The following is a 14,878-nucleotide window of genomic DNA, read 5'->3' as shown; positions in this document are numbered from 1 at the left end:
TTAAATTATGATAATCATAAATATAGGGGGGAAAGGAAACAAAACACTATTACAGTTGATTAATACAATGCTCAAATGTGCAATATACTATAGTATGCGTGCACTCAGCACTGGCTACAATAATGATGAGTATCTAAATGTTATGATGAATTGAACATGGTGGACCATATTGTAAACAAGTGTAATGCTTTATGGTGTCATCCAGTAAGTTTTGTATTGAGTTGTGCTTAAAATGTACTGTAATTCTCCAATCTGTTAATAAATACTTCAATCAAATCTTTTAGGAAAGTATACTGGTCATTGATACTCTTTCCTTGTCCCTTTGTCTAGGTTTAGCAGCACGCATCTAACTCGTCGCTATTTTGTTTACTACCGTTTAAACTTTAACTGTCAAATATAAATAAATACAATGCTGGTTGCTCGACAACCATTTACCAATCAAAGCACGACCGGTCGTCCATCCGGGCTATGGGATACACAAATGGAACATCCCCATGTGGAATGAGGCTCAACCTGCCCAAGCCAGGCCCAACCCTGTCTTTTGCAGTTTAAACCGCGTCTAGATGGTAAAATCGCGGGGTTTCAACATTTTTCGTATTGTTTTATCATCAATCAAAGCATTAATATGTAAAAGAAACGCTGTTTTCCAGTATGCGAGTATCTGGGCTTTATTTACACGGCAATTTACCGTTTTGCAGGAAGTAGCACCAGAGTTACATAACTGCCATGTAGGCCTGCTACTGTACTCAGTCAGTGCAGTTACCTGTCAAACCCTTGGAAAGAGATTGTTTTTTCGAAATATAAAACCTTTTTTTTGTATTTAATTAACATTAAAAATCTATTCACTGCAGGACTACACAGACAAACATTTTTAACTCCAATCCCGTTCCACTGAGAGGAATATAGTAGTAACTCTCCCAGCATGTACTAGCCTACTAAATAGGCTATAGAGAGGTCTTCAGCTGAATAAAACACCATCTTAAAATAATCATCAATCTTCATTTAAGCAAAGACCTCTCTACTACTTAATTAATGGATCATTATTAATATTGGCTTTCTCTCTTCCGAAAAAAGAAAAGTGCTTAAATCAATATTAGCAAGTTATACTGACATTAAAAAATGCAAGCTACAAAAAGAGCAGGGTTTTATATTAAATAGATACATTTATAGAAGGCTAATTTATGAATAGTCCAGGCAGACTCTTGTAGCACAATAGCTGTCACTCTAGTATTGTTCATTTTCAGTATGTTATTTTTAAAAGAAATGTAACTCCATGTTAAACTATGTTGTTTTCTTATCCCTGTGGTAGTCATGTTTTTTGTGGAGCCTCGATTTTACTTTCAGCACAGAGTCACACTTCATGCTCTCCCTCTTCCCTGGCATAAGCTCCTCCCCTCCAGGTTTCCATAGGAGCAGCTGGCCATCCTCTCCTCCGGTAACCAAGTTAACTTCCCCTGCTGAGCTGGTGTCCCACAGGAAACAGCGCACTGTGGTTGTGTGGCCCCCTCGCAGGGACCTCAACAGACGGAGCCCCCTACCATCGCAATCCAATAGGTGGAGGTCCCCGCTGTTTGTCCCCGCAACCACCACCAGTCTCTGGGCCTCCTCCATCCACTGCCCCCCTACCAGGTAATCCACAGACTCCTCACTGCCAGAGAACAGGCTCAGACTGCGGGCGTCTACAGTGCTATAGATGGTAAGGGGCTCGTCAGTGTCCAGCTGGCTTAGGTCCCAGAGCTGAAGCCCCTCATCGTGGCTGAGGCAGAGCAGCTGGGTGTAGTCCTTCCCAGACCAGCAGACAGAGCTGGCTGAAGAGCCACTGTTGAAGGTCGCCAGCAGAGCTTCATCCTCTCGTCCCAGACTCAAGTCAAACACGTTCACTAGGCCATCTGTAGAGCCCGATGCCAGGCGGTCCTTGTCACATGGGTGGAAGTGTACCTTTGGTTGAGATGTTTGATTTATTATTTTTAGTGCATAAAGAAAATTGTATATACATGAACAGATGAAATGTAAACATTTATATTGATTGATATGGTTATTTTTAAGGTGTTTCTATTCTATTGGATAGTATTGTGGACTGAGGAGACAGAAAGATGTGTGTTGTTACACAAATAGAACCTTGGACATTTGATAATGTTTTGAGGGGTGCTAGCCCCTCCTATGTCCAGCTTTGAGGGTCTGTGTAAACAGAAACATTGAAGACAAAAATGTGTAAACACAAAAATTGAAGACAAAATTGTGTAAACACAAATTGAAGACAAAAGTGAGTTGTGATTGGCCAGAATGAGATGATGTATGATAATAAGAGCGCCCACACGGGTGTGATTTATTTTTATTTTGAAACCTTATTTGATTAAGATTTCATCATGTTGGAAGCAATTGTATAGGATACAGGTAAGAATCAAATTGAACGGACCACAATGGAAACAAGCTCTTAAGTAATAAGTACCACAATGGGAATAAGTTTGAGGTTTTTTTATGTATATAAATGTGGTCGTGTATATGCATAAAAAAATATATATATATATATATACACTGGTAATAAGAAAATCCAATACGCTATACACTGGGAACTCAAAAGAAAACAGAGAAAATTATGATACATACCTGTGTGATATCATCACTGTGAGACTCGGAGTACACCCCAAGGAGGGTACCATCACTGCTGCCTCCACTGGCTCCCATTTTACCACTCACACGGGCATCCCAGAATACCAGGAAACTGTCTTCCTTACTGACCTGCTCTGTACCGGCACACACCACCAAATCACTACAGCTCAAATCAAAGCTACAGTAATGGTGGGATGGATCACTTTTAAACACCTGCACTGCCTCTGTATCTGGCCGACGGACATCCCACGTCCTCACTGTCCCATCAGCCGAAGCAGAGTAGAGCAGGTCAGGGTAGGTGTGGGCAAATGTGACACCACACAATGCCCCACTGTGCCCCTTATAATCGCCCAGAAGCTTCAGAGTGTCCTTGTCATGAAGGTGGATGGAGAAGTCAGAGCAGGAGACAGCAAGAAGGTGGCCTTGGGCTGAGCCAGAATGAGAGGGCTGCATGGAGAGATCAAGCAGGTAGGAGGGCTCTTCTGGACAGGACCGCCGAGCAATGGACAGAGCACTGAGTTTCTCCTCCACCATCTCCATGGCAGCACTGTGAAAACAACAAGACTGTAGATAGGTGGGGGGGACTGGGGCTGTCAGATACATTTTCTGCATGCTAATCCGCACTGTTGCCAGATTTCCGTCTTTGCGTATATAATTCTCAAGAAATGTGCAAATTAAGGGCAAGTATATTAGTAGTTGGTTTCGTTTTTTCTCTCTTTTAGAAACACGGCGTGTTCGTTCGTGTGACAGCATACAGAACTAATGCACGTGTTGTCCAGCATATCACACTGACGCTCAACTAAAACGTCCAATGTTCTCGATTTAACAGTTTAACGGAAGTTGGCGCCTCGGTGTTCGTGGTGTGGCGAAAATGAATATTCAACATTTAACAAACATTACAATCTCTTCTCGCCGAGTCGTAGATAGGCAAATATCACGAACCCTGGTTGTGAGATTCATCATCATGAGGTCATCATCATCATGTGCTTTTATGTAGTTTGCATTAACATACCTATTTGCGAGATGTCTCAACAACCACGGCCGAGCTGGGACGCTAAATATTGTACTACGCTGCTAATATATTGGTAATGTGCTGTGCTCCCAGTAACGGTAAACAAAATCCTCACACAACACTTACCCTAGATCACGCTGACTGAGTGAGCACGTTGATGAAATCAGCCGCGTCACCGTGTTTACAGTCCCTTCGGAACCCATCTTTCCGCTCGATAGTTCCGCTGGACAGGAGAAGAACACGAGCCATAACTCTCGCGCACGTCAAATACATTACGATTATAAAATAACTAAATGGGTAACCCGCATACACTTCAGCTTCATTATCACCTCCGATGCTGCCTGACACGTGGCTATATTGGGGCACAATCTATGGAAACGATACAACGAAAATGTATGTGTGTTCTGTTCAATCGCCGCCAGGTGGGAGTAGACTACCGGTACTTCATTCGTACTGCGTTGGATTGGAAACAAAACCACACAAACCAACCACGTCCCCTTCATTTTATCTGAAAGAGTAGAGAAGCCAGTCTACATACATTTTGAATGAATCACACACGTAGCCTTTTACTGCGGCCTACCCTTTTCAAAGCGAACACCTGCTGGCTGCTGTCTGCAATTTGCGCGTGTGTGTGTGTGTGTGTGTGTGTGTGTGTGTGTGTGTGTGTGTGTGTGTGTGTGTGTGTGTGTGTGTGTGTGTGTGTGTGTGTGTGTGTGTGTGTGTGTGTGTGTGTGTGTGTGTGTGTGTGAGACGCAACTTGGCCTGTTGTAGCGCCACCATGAGGCTGATTTGAAAACTGTCAAGTGGCATTTCTTCCTCAGCCTATAGTGGGAATCGGCATGTACCGTGGATATGCACGGCTTGGGATACACTGCCATGTCTTCCTTCTCAGAATGCATTTCTTTCATGTGGATTTAAGGGATTCGATTTCCCAAAAGTTGCGTAACTGATCTGACAGTGCCTGTTCCTCTCCGACGCTGATGTGCATCACTTATTTTTACTACACATTGAGTCTGGCTCTGGACGAAGGTGGCTGGCAACCTGTAAAAGACGAGCAGGTCAGCTGGGCATTCCACTGCCTGAAAACGCTGTAGGCCTAGGCCTACTATACGTTTTCAGGCTCTCCGACTCCCAGTAGCCTACCATTACTACTCCTAGCATAGCCTATCCCAAATCCTGGGGTAACAGGTGGCTCAGTAATAACGTTAACTGCTAGTTACATTCTCTGACTCAACAATGTTTTGCTCTTCCAAAAACATTCATCAAGAAGGCTGACTTAAATATACACTTTTACTTGTGCTGCTGACATGCCAAGAGGGTAGAACATGTGTTTTATCTCCAGGCCAGGGACTGGTGTGTGTTTTCTTAGTTCTGCTACTTCCCTGGTAGTAGGCTGGTACCAAGCAGGCTTTGGCATTGCCCTCTGGAAACTTCGCTGCTTGTCTGGCCTTTAGTTTAATGTGACATACCAGTTCACCATCTGTGTGTATCTTGCTGTTACTTGAAGGGAGGGGCAATGTAAACATCAGGAGTAACAAGCACCATAAAAACAGTTATGGTTTTAGTCAGTTAATCACCTGGTGCTCTATCATGCATGTACAATATGGGTATGACATTTAAATTATTTTTGTCTGGGGAATGAAAAGAGAGATTCTTGCAGACACACAGCTAAACAATACAGGCCCCAGCTTCATTCATTCCTTGCTGCAACTATGTGTCCTTTCAAGTGTACTTAAGACACCAAAACACTCAAACAGCTTTGCCTTATACTCTTCAGGTACATTTGTTGTGGAAGGTTGCAGGTAGGAATGTGTACCTGAATGTGTTTGTCTTCCAAACAGCCCGTGCACAAGTAAAACGGAATTGGACACTTGTCCTTGGGTGAAGATGATTTTCTCTTATGGTCAAAGAGAGTGAGTTGGAGAGGATGGTGCATGTTGTGATCAGTATTATTTCAATTAATTCACACAAAATAATGTGAGTGAAATATATTTATAGATCAAATCCAACATTACAATTTGTAAATAGAAAAAATACTGTAGAACTGCATAAATGGTCCTCTATGGTCCAATGTCAACATGATAGTTAACTGGGATGAATACAACCAACTTAATGGCATTGAAGGAGACAGTTGAAAAGTATAATTTCAAATTATTTCAATATATTCATTTTATCAACCATAATATATTTAAAACCTGTTCTGAAAAAGACAGCTGGCATGAAAAATACATTTTAGAGGATGTAATTATCCAAGTCAAGTGTAATAGTCAAGAAATAAACTTTCTATAACGTAACTTTATAATAAAAAACAAAAAATATTAATCACCTGGGCCCGAGAGTTCAAAACGTTTAATCAAACTTGTCTTATTGATGTAATGTTTGCTGAACTAATTCTATGATCACAGCTTGGATATTAAAGTGTTCCTAATCCTCTTTTTTGGTTTTGTAGCCTACTACCAAAGCCTGAATCTGAAGGTATTTGAACTCTTGGGCTCAGGGAATTTATTTGGTCTTGGGAAAAAGACAAATCTCAAATACTCAATGATTTGTTTTTTTTGTCAATATGCGTCATAGGCAAATGACAATGTCTTGAAATCAAATAATTTTCATCAAGGTATAGCATATATATATATATATATATATATATATATATATATATATATATACATATATATATGCCTATATAACGGAGCTACATCTACATGTATTGTGACTTGAGAGTATATTGCAAATGTTAGCTGAAGCAGTGACAACTGAGAGACGAGGTGGGAACCCCTCATAAACTTTAAGAAAAACACAAAAGCGCTAGTGAAGTTTGCCTTTCTGAGGTCAAACATACCTTTATTAGGCCTCAAAAGCACCTGCCAAAGTGGCAAAGAGTTGACAAACTTAACAACCATTTACTGTATATTTTTCTTCTGACTACTTCCCACCTCGTCAGAATTAAATGCAGTTACACGTGCAAAGACAACACAACATGACAGGATGACAAACGTTTAGGAATAACACATTTTGAACATGCCAACTACTTTCAAATGAACTGGCCATTTAAAAAACGAGTAACCTCACAACTCGTGTTCCTGAACAAGAGAAGGCACTATAAGGGCATGAGGAACACAGCTACATTTAACTCTGTTCTCATTTTGGTCGACAGGAGCCCGTGAAACATTTCCCGTGGTGTGCATTTCACCATCCCACTTAGAAAAGTCTTATCTCTGAGAGTCAGCATTTCAACATGAAAGAAAGCAACATTGGGAAAAACAGGAACATCAAAATCTTAACATATATGTTCGCAAACAACAAAAACGCACACAATACAATTTTACAACAACAAATGAATCTCCAACTCCAAATATACTTTTTTCCTTCCTTTTTACAGTTCAATCTGGGCCATCAGTCATTTGAAAATGGTATTTATCCATTTAGTGATACATAAAAAACATCTCTCCCGAACACTATGGACCATCACAGCAGGACAATAGCTCATCAACATCAGGAAGTTTGGCTTTATCCGCCTTTATCAATCTCATTTCCCCAATCTATCTCCCATCTGCACAGGGGTCTTCCTATGCCCAGATATAAATATCACAGCCAGCACTTTTACACAACACAACAACTTACACACGTACAGTATGGTTCTACAATGGCTGTATTTCTAGTGTGTAAAACTATGTTGTGAGGGGGTGCATACGTTGGTTAGACATACCAACAGTCCTACAGTCATTAGTCAGACAAACCCGTGCTGCAGGTTAAAAATCACCCGTGGCTCCCGACATACGTGGAAGGTTAAAAATTGCGAACCGTTAGCACTTAACCCCTGTATACTTTGCTGTATGACAAATAGCTAAACAAGCTCATGCCACGTCCTGAAAGTGTGTGAAACGGTTGAGCTTTGAACATTTCTTAAAATGTTCACCCATAATGACAGTGATATGGACAGGGAAAGTGGTTAATATTCACAAAGGGAATTCACCACCCACAGGTTTGGCCTGTGAAGGGATCATGAGAATTAGAATGCAAAAGATAAACATCCCACTGGCTGGTTGTTTGCAGGCAGGGACATCCTTTTGTGAAAAGTTGTACATCCTGCAGTGGAAAGCATCTAGTAAGATGTGATAAGGGGCTGTAGGTGACCAGCTGCACTGCTGCAGCAACATAGCACTATTTTATACAGTATATACACAATTCTCATAGAGTTCAATGCACTAATAGGACAAGACCATTATGTAAAATGTGACCATTTTAACCCTTAGTGGTTGCCGTAGTGGTGTGCTTTAATGCCATCGAATGGCATGATAAGTGTCACATCACATTGTCCAATAAACAAAATGCTAAAATAACAGCAACCTTCCTTTAACCACAGACAACAGCACACTAAAACACAGAACAAAGACAAAACACATGTACATGCACATGCGTAAGGCAAGGCCACAGGATGTTGAGCTACCCGAGCAGTGGACACACAGCTGGCGTGTCCAGCCCCGCATTCTCCTCCAATCAGATGCCAGTGCCACAGAGACCAACTGACCAATCATAGGCCAGAATTCTCCAGAGTGAAGTTGGTTCTTTTGTGTGCCATCCAGGTTTCCGCTTCCTGACCAAGGTGTAAAAGTAAAAACTGACCACATCACAGAAAAAGTATTTGAAATTTCGGTTAAGTTTAAGTTGAGTGAGGCTAAGGGTAGGGCTTATAGTCACATCTTTTGCCTCTTAAACCCAGGCATCCCAATCTTCAATCTTGATAGTCAAGCTTTGCAGCTTGGTCATACAGCAAGTCCTTATAACCACTCAACTGGCCTGTGATCAGCATCTACTGTAGGGCCAAAAAACTCCCTCCTGACTGAAGCCTAAATGATGCTCTGGCGCACAACGGTGTTGCACACATTGAGAGCTTGTAGACTGCCTATTTCTGCCCCAACATCATTGTGCAATGAAGTATGAATCAGGCTTTACTCAGTGCATTGAAAAGAAAACAGTGCATTCTGGGTATAGACTAGTGCATCAATATTAGGAGGCCAGTACCGTTTACAAATGACCTTGACTTACATATGAAGCCAAAGCCTTAATGCCAATTAAGACTGAAATATGTTCATATTGGTCTATCAATTTCAAATGGGATTTCACATGGTCCTTTAGTTCATAAGTGAAAACCCATTTAGCCTCAGTCAAGGAAGAATAGCAATTATTGCTTTGTGGAAAGTAGAACACAACAGTAAAGCATCTTACAGAAAAGACACATGGGATCAATATGCAAATAAGGCATCATATGCGTTTTTGAACCATACTATGGAGACACCCATAATGAGATGTATGAGTGTGACAGTGTGACCCCACCCTGTCACAGTTTGCTGCTAGTGTACATGCCTTTCAGTAAGCGCGCACTGTTAGGTTATGCAAAGACTACTAAGAAGCAGCAAACTGACCACACACACACACTGCTCTCATTAGATTCCTGTCACTTTAAGAAGCTGAACACAATTTGGGCCAAACCAACTCAATTTAGGCCAAACCAACTCCCCTTCTAGGGAGGGGGAGGATTGCCTGTCACAGAGGGACATCGAAGGAGAAAAGGACTTTTGGGAAAACTAAAGACTTTCAAATAGAAGAGCTACAAGCTCAACTGAACTGTGAATGTGAATATATATATATATATATATATATATTATATATATAGGAATGTGTTTTGTGCCAAACGAGGCAGAGTTGACATGTTGTGGATCATGTTGACCCCTATTCAGTTGGTCCAGTCTAGTGGGAGGGGCCATGGGGGGTATAAAGCTCAGACTGAATATCCCAGTCAGTCAGTCTAGTAGTGTCTGCTCACTCTGCTGGTGGAAGGAGCTGTCGCTGAGGCAGTGATGTTATTGTTTGATGCCATGGTTTACATAGATCTATTATTGTGATGTTTATTATGATATATATATATATATATATATATATATATATAATGTTGTATATATATATATTATAATTATTTAATTTACATTTTAAAAGGCCGGATTTATAAATACTTAGAATGCTTATATCATATGATAATGACTTATTTGGAAATGATTTATGGTGTTATATATGATATGCAGTACAGTGCTTTGAATATACCTTTTTATTTCTATTTTGCAGATGTTTGGTCTCTTTTGTTGTCACTTGTCACTTAAATCGTGTTAAACTTCTGCCAAACTGCGTGCCTTGCCATCCGTTTGTTCATACAACCCTAGCCTCAGACAGGGGTGTGACAATGAGAACTATTTAATCAGCAGATTTGCTAAACAAAATGAACTGGTTAGCTGACTGACAAGGTGCTCAAAAGCCAACATGCAATTAGCAACCATACCAACAGTTACAAAACTAACATTTGTGAAATTGTGAGCAATGTAGCTGTAGGGAATGTCTTAACTTCCCACGTCCCACTACTTTGAACTGCAGTGGAAATCTAACCAAGTGGATCACTCCTAACAAGTGATGGTGGCACATTGTACACACAGTATGTCTCTGCATTATTGAGTGTCTCCGGTGTTTGTTAACATTTCACAAGGATGCATGCACGCCAAGAAAAGAAGCAAAATCATACAAAACAAAAGCTACAGTGATGTCCACAGATTCACCAGAAGCCATTTACCATTTAACCTGATCAGAAAAGATGGGTTAATCAATGGTTGGTTAGGCTACCTGCCACAGGAATTGGGAGTTTAGAGTAGAGAACCATTCAGCCAAAACATACCAGTTTTGGCTGGTGTTGGTTCTCCACCCTGCTTAGAAAACCTGTCGTAATTTATCTATCCACGAAAAACAAGGAAACCTCTTTCAACCTAGACTCTAACTTTACAAATGGAAACAGGAGAATCTCTTCTCCATAATGAAAATTCCACTCAGTGCACTAAACTTAACATTTCTGTCTTCCAGTCACAGCAGCTGGTACACGCAACACCCCAAATTTCACCAGCCAATTTGCAATTTTACCAACTACAGTTTAATGGCTACAAAATAATATAGGTCACAGCGAAAATATAAAAGCAGACGATGCTGTTGGGGGCTAGTTGTAGCTTCCTACCCTGACACTACTTGGTCCAATCCCATAGAATACTTTCTAAAATATATGAGACAAGGGAGAAACACAGGGCTTTCAGTCCCATGTGCTGCTTCTACTACTGCAGTATGACTCACACATTGGAGAGAGAGTAGGGCGGGGAGAAGAGAGGGAAGTAAAGTAAAGGAGAAGCGATTCGTCCAGTTAGTCTTTAAAAATGCACTGCAAAATCCTATGTGTTAATTTCACTATAAATGTAACCAGATAGTAGTACGACACAATTTTGCAACTGTTCCTAATATTATCAGGACAAATTATTTATAAATAGTATTTGGGGTATCCTTTCGGAAGAAGAAACATTTATACTATTTCTATAACTTGAAAAGCATTCTGTTCAGAAGAACGGAATGGATCCTTGGTGGTGAGCCATCTAGAGGCGTGTTTGTTTGTGGGTGTCCACACCCCCGGCTAATCTAGCAAATCACTACACAGATCACTACCAAGTTTCTGTGACACTGTAGTGTAGGGCAAGGAAGTAAATCTATTTTTCACATATTGTGAAATTGACATTTCAAATCCACCGTCCCACAGATCCGCTGATTAAACTTCTTGCCCAAATATGGAGTTCAAGACTGACATCATCAATTAGACTTTATCTGTTCCCTCCTGAGACCAATTGGTATCTCCACTGCCTATCTTCCCTTGAAAGGAGATACTCCATTGTGCGAGAGGCATCTGTTATCAACAGGAAGTCACCTGTGCTTTGTGTGAATGCACCACTGGTGGACTCAACACGGGCCAACAGTGACCATCAACATCAGTCCTTGGGACCCAGTACTGCTGGCTTGCCCTTTAACCCTTTATAATCAGATATAAATGTAGAACAGGTACACCAGGTTAATGTAGCTGCTCCCTGTTAGAAGATAAAACTACCAGTATTTCATGTTCCTAGGAATGGAGTAGTATTTAAAATAGAAAAACTTAACACAGTGAAATTAAGTGACACTTCCTTCTTTCCTTTCTTGCTTACGTCAGAATAATTATGTGCCCAGTCATGGCTTTTTATCCATTCACAACACAGGAAAACCAATCCATCTCAGAGAACAGGGTGACAGACTGTAATCTACATAATGACAGAATCAGTTGAACATGGTATTTCCACAGGGATACAAAGAGCCCTTTAGGAGGAAACAACACTGTACATCAGCAATTTAAAGAAACCCTCAAATAGAGAGTGAACACAAAACAATGAGACAAAACCGACAATGAATGTTCATTGCAGGAGGTTGTCCACTCCCCAGGAGGAGATAGATGTAAAGCAACAACGTTCAGTTAATCATCTCCTGCAAAGGTGTCCGGAGTCCAAGGTTACAACATCAATTCCTGTAGGATTCTCCAGTTGGAGGATAAAGAAAATAAAAACTCCACAGACAAATCCTTTAAAATCACAAGAATCTTATTGCCTTTAGAGAAAATAGGAAGCTCAAATATTTTCGATATCATCAATGAAGCTTTCAGACTGAGTGCCAAATAAGAAATGCCAACATACTTGCAATTGTATGTTTCAGTCAGTCCAGAAGTCACTTACAGTGCTTGAGGACTAGCATGATATTTGTAATGGAATATTAAATGAAAATAAACAACTTTACTCAAACTTTTACACACCACATTAGTCATTAGGAATGAAGTGTGTAATCCTCCCATACATGTACTTAAAAGTGTACAGAAGCTGCGACAGTGGTAAAGGTCTGGGTTTGGGTTAAGAAGAAACTAAAATAAAACTACCTTTAAACAATGTGTGTAATGTACATGGATCTTTGTCTGAAGGCTTCATATGACATCGACAATAATACTACTAAGACACAGGTCATGGCATTTCGCCATCAGTGGTATGACGCTACAAAATGCAGTCCTTTAGAGGCAAACGCACAGCTTCTGTTGCTAATCATGGCTGTGTAGTTTATTTTCAATTGTGCCAATTAAAGCACCACCCCCCAAGTAGTCCATGGTACTCCTGACACCTAGTGGCTGGTCGTGGGGAGGGGCTGGGGACAAACACACCTCCTCTGATATAAGTCACTTTGTTCTTTTCATTTGACAGGGAGGAGTTTCGCAGAGAGGGCATAATGCGTCATTGAAAGCCCTGATAGGGTTGCGTAAAGACCCGCCCCGCCTGCCTCTTTGCTCCGTGGTTACCAGACAGTCCAGACCGTCTTCCGAGGTGGAAAATCTAGTGACACAGTCCGTGGTGTGAAATATCGCTCTGTGTTGGCTCTCAATTAAAGAAAATAAGGCTATATGGGGAACACAAAGAAACAAGCAAAACAAACTAAACCTAATTTAAATCAATAACAAACCCCAACTAATCCTACCAAACATGAACAATAATGCTTACATTATGATTGTGCCTGAGCAAAAGACGTTGACAAAAAGCAAGCTCCCATACTCTGTTAAATTATACGAACATAATTCTTTTTACAACTTAAGCATGCCTAAATGTAACACTATCACTACTGAGGCAGACTCACAGAGAAATATCTACAACTCAGGGTGCTCCAAACTTTTAGACTCCCCGAGTATTGTCACGGCAGCGGCGCCCTGGACAGAGTGTGCAGACAGGCAGGGGTGGGTCTTTACACGCAACCCTATCAGGGTTTTTGAATGACGCGGGCATAATGCGCTCCAACAAGGGAGGGATAGAGTCATGTTCAAGTTTTGGGCCACTTGGCTGGTGTTGATTGTAGCCAGACTAAAACTCACACAGATGAAGAGAAACAAATTCTTCCTCTTTGGCTGAGATTTAAAAAGCCTGAGATGAGTGTTAGGGATCAGATTCCACTACCCCAAACCTTAGCAAGAAAGAGGGCAAAGTCTCATATCAGGAAATAGACCAGTGCTGTAGGTAGTGACATCCCCTTGCTACCATCACGACCTCAGAGGTCATCAGTCAGACGACAACAAACTAGAAGTATGTGTGTGTGTGTGTGTGGGGGGGGGGGGGGGGGGTAAGTAATTACAGCATATAAATTAGTGCTCACACAGAGTAAAGTCAAACACCCCCCCCCCTCCGTTCCGTTCCGTTCCGTTCCGCAAACTAGAAAGTGGTCACTACTGCATGTAGCTGAAGAGCAGAGGAACCAGGAACTGAACATTGAAGCCTACCGCCCCATAGACAATATATCTGTAAGGCAGCTCCACTTCCATGTTCTGTCTAGCCTTCCTCACATCTGTGCTGGGAATCCCCGCCACCCGGCACACCACCATGATCGTGACCAGCTTCATGATGGCTCGTGTCATCATCAGGACCAGGACACCAATGAAGAGCTTCAACGTGGCTGTTGCCACCAGGCCTATACCCAGCACAGGAATACAGTAAGGGAGCTGATCCAGGGGAGTATCGGGCAGAATGTCCAGGCGGTTGTTGATGTGAGATGCCAAGGCCACGCCGGCCCCTACGCCCAGGATCTGAGCGGTGTCTCCCCGGGAGGTGCTCCAGGCGTCCAGGGTGAACGAGAAGAGGCCAAGTAGGAAGGGCAAGGAGACGATGATGAGAGGGGCGTAGACACAGGTGAGGTTGAAGTTGTCAATGAAGTCCAGGGCCGGCAGGAGGACGAGGAGGATCAGGGTGCTGTACAGGATACCGGCCATCACATCCTGGAGGGAGACGCAGAGCAAGACAACAGGACAAATTAGAATGATATACTACAGTATGTGTGTATAATGGGACATTGCCATTACAAGGACTGATGCTGTAACCTTTTAGTTATAGTAGCATATCATCTGGTTACGGTACCTAGTCTAGTTAGACCTCTTTAACACATTTCTCAGACAATATATTAGTATAACTTTAGTATTGCAGCACACCAACCTCAGAAACATAAACAAAAGCAAGTGCAAAGACACACACACACATAAAGATATCAAATCTCATTCTCTCTCACCTTCTCCCACACACACTGACACTTTGGTTCAACCAGATGACATTTTCAGTTGGGCACAAAGATCTGGTTCATTGGTTCATTTTATGGTGGCGATTAAGTTCAACAAGAACTTCACCATCGTTGTCAGGAAACAGGAAAGCCTTAACTGGCACTGAACTCTGGACTGACAATGCTGTGAGAGTAGGGACCATTCACAGGCATTAATATAATGAAAATGACACATACCGTAATTTCCGGACTATAAGCTGCGGCTTTTTACCCATGATTTGAACCCTGCGGCTTATACAACGG

The 14,878-nt window shown here is 41.7% G+C and overlaps 2 protein-coding genes across 3 annotated transcripts in view; both read right to left on the bottom strand.

The window, feature by feature from the left end:
* Nucleotides 1–752: 752 nt before the first annotated feature.
* wdr89 (WD repeat domain 89) lies at nucleotides 753–3,837 on the bottom strand. Its single transcript, XM_083792350.1, has 3 exons — nucleotides 3,749–3,837; nucleotides 2,608–3,157; nucleotides 753–1,938 (listed from the first exon to the last, which is right to left on the bottom strand). The coding sequence occupies exons 1-3, from the start codon at nucleotides 3,823–3,825 to the stop codon at nucleotides 1,282–1,284; spliced, it is 1,284 nt and encodes a 427-aa protein (XP_083648476.1). The 5' UTR covers nucleotides 3,826–3,837; the 3' UTR covers nucleotides 753–1,281.
* Nucleotides 3,838–6,305: 2,468 nt separating this feature from the next.
* Nucleotides 6,306–14,878, bottom strand: part of LOC310878187 (sphingosine-1-phosphate phosphatase 1-like) — a 28,887-nt gene continuing 20,314 nt past the window's right edge. For both annotated transcript variants that reach the window (XM_083792343.1, XM_083792344.1), the window contains one exon: nucleotides 6,306–14,300. In XM_083792343.1, coding sequence (XP_083648469.1) covers nucleotides 13,755–14,300 — 546 coding nt within the window. In that variant the 3' untranslated portion in view covers nucleotides 6,306–13,754. The remainder of the gene's footprint in view (nucleotides 14,301–14,878) is intronic.

This window comes from Protomyctophum parallelum, assembly GCF_964188405.1.
Source record: "Protomyctophum parallelum genome assembly, chromosome: 20".
Taxonomy (NCBI): domain Eukaryota; kingdom Metazoa; phylum Chordata; class Actinopteri; order Myctophiformes; family Myctophidae; genus Protomyctophum; species Protomyctophum parallelum.
The sequence above is the reverse complement of the archived record's forward strand: the minus strand, read 5'-3'. Positions and strand labels throughout refer to the sequence as shown.

Coding starts and splice junctions, on each gene's coding strand:
- wdr89 (XM_083792350.1), bottom strand. CDS start 3,825: ATGGGTTCCGAAGGGACTGTAAACACGGTGACGCGGCTGATTTCATCA. Junction 3,158..3,748: donor CTCAGTCAGCGTGATCTAGG/GTAAGTGTTGTG, acceptor TTGTTTTCACAG/TGCTGCCATGGAGATGGTGG. Junction 1,939..2,607: donor ACAGTGATGATATCACACAG/GTATGTATCATA, acceptor TCTCAACCAAAG/GTACACTTCCACCCATGTGA.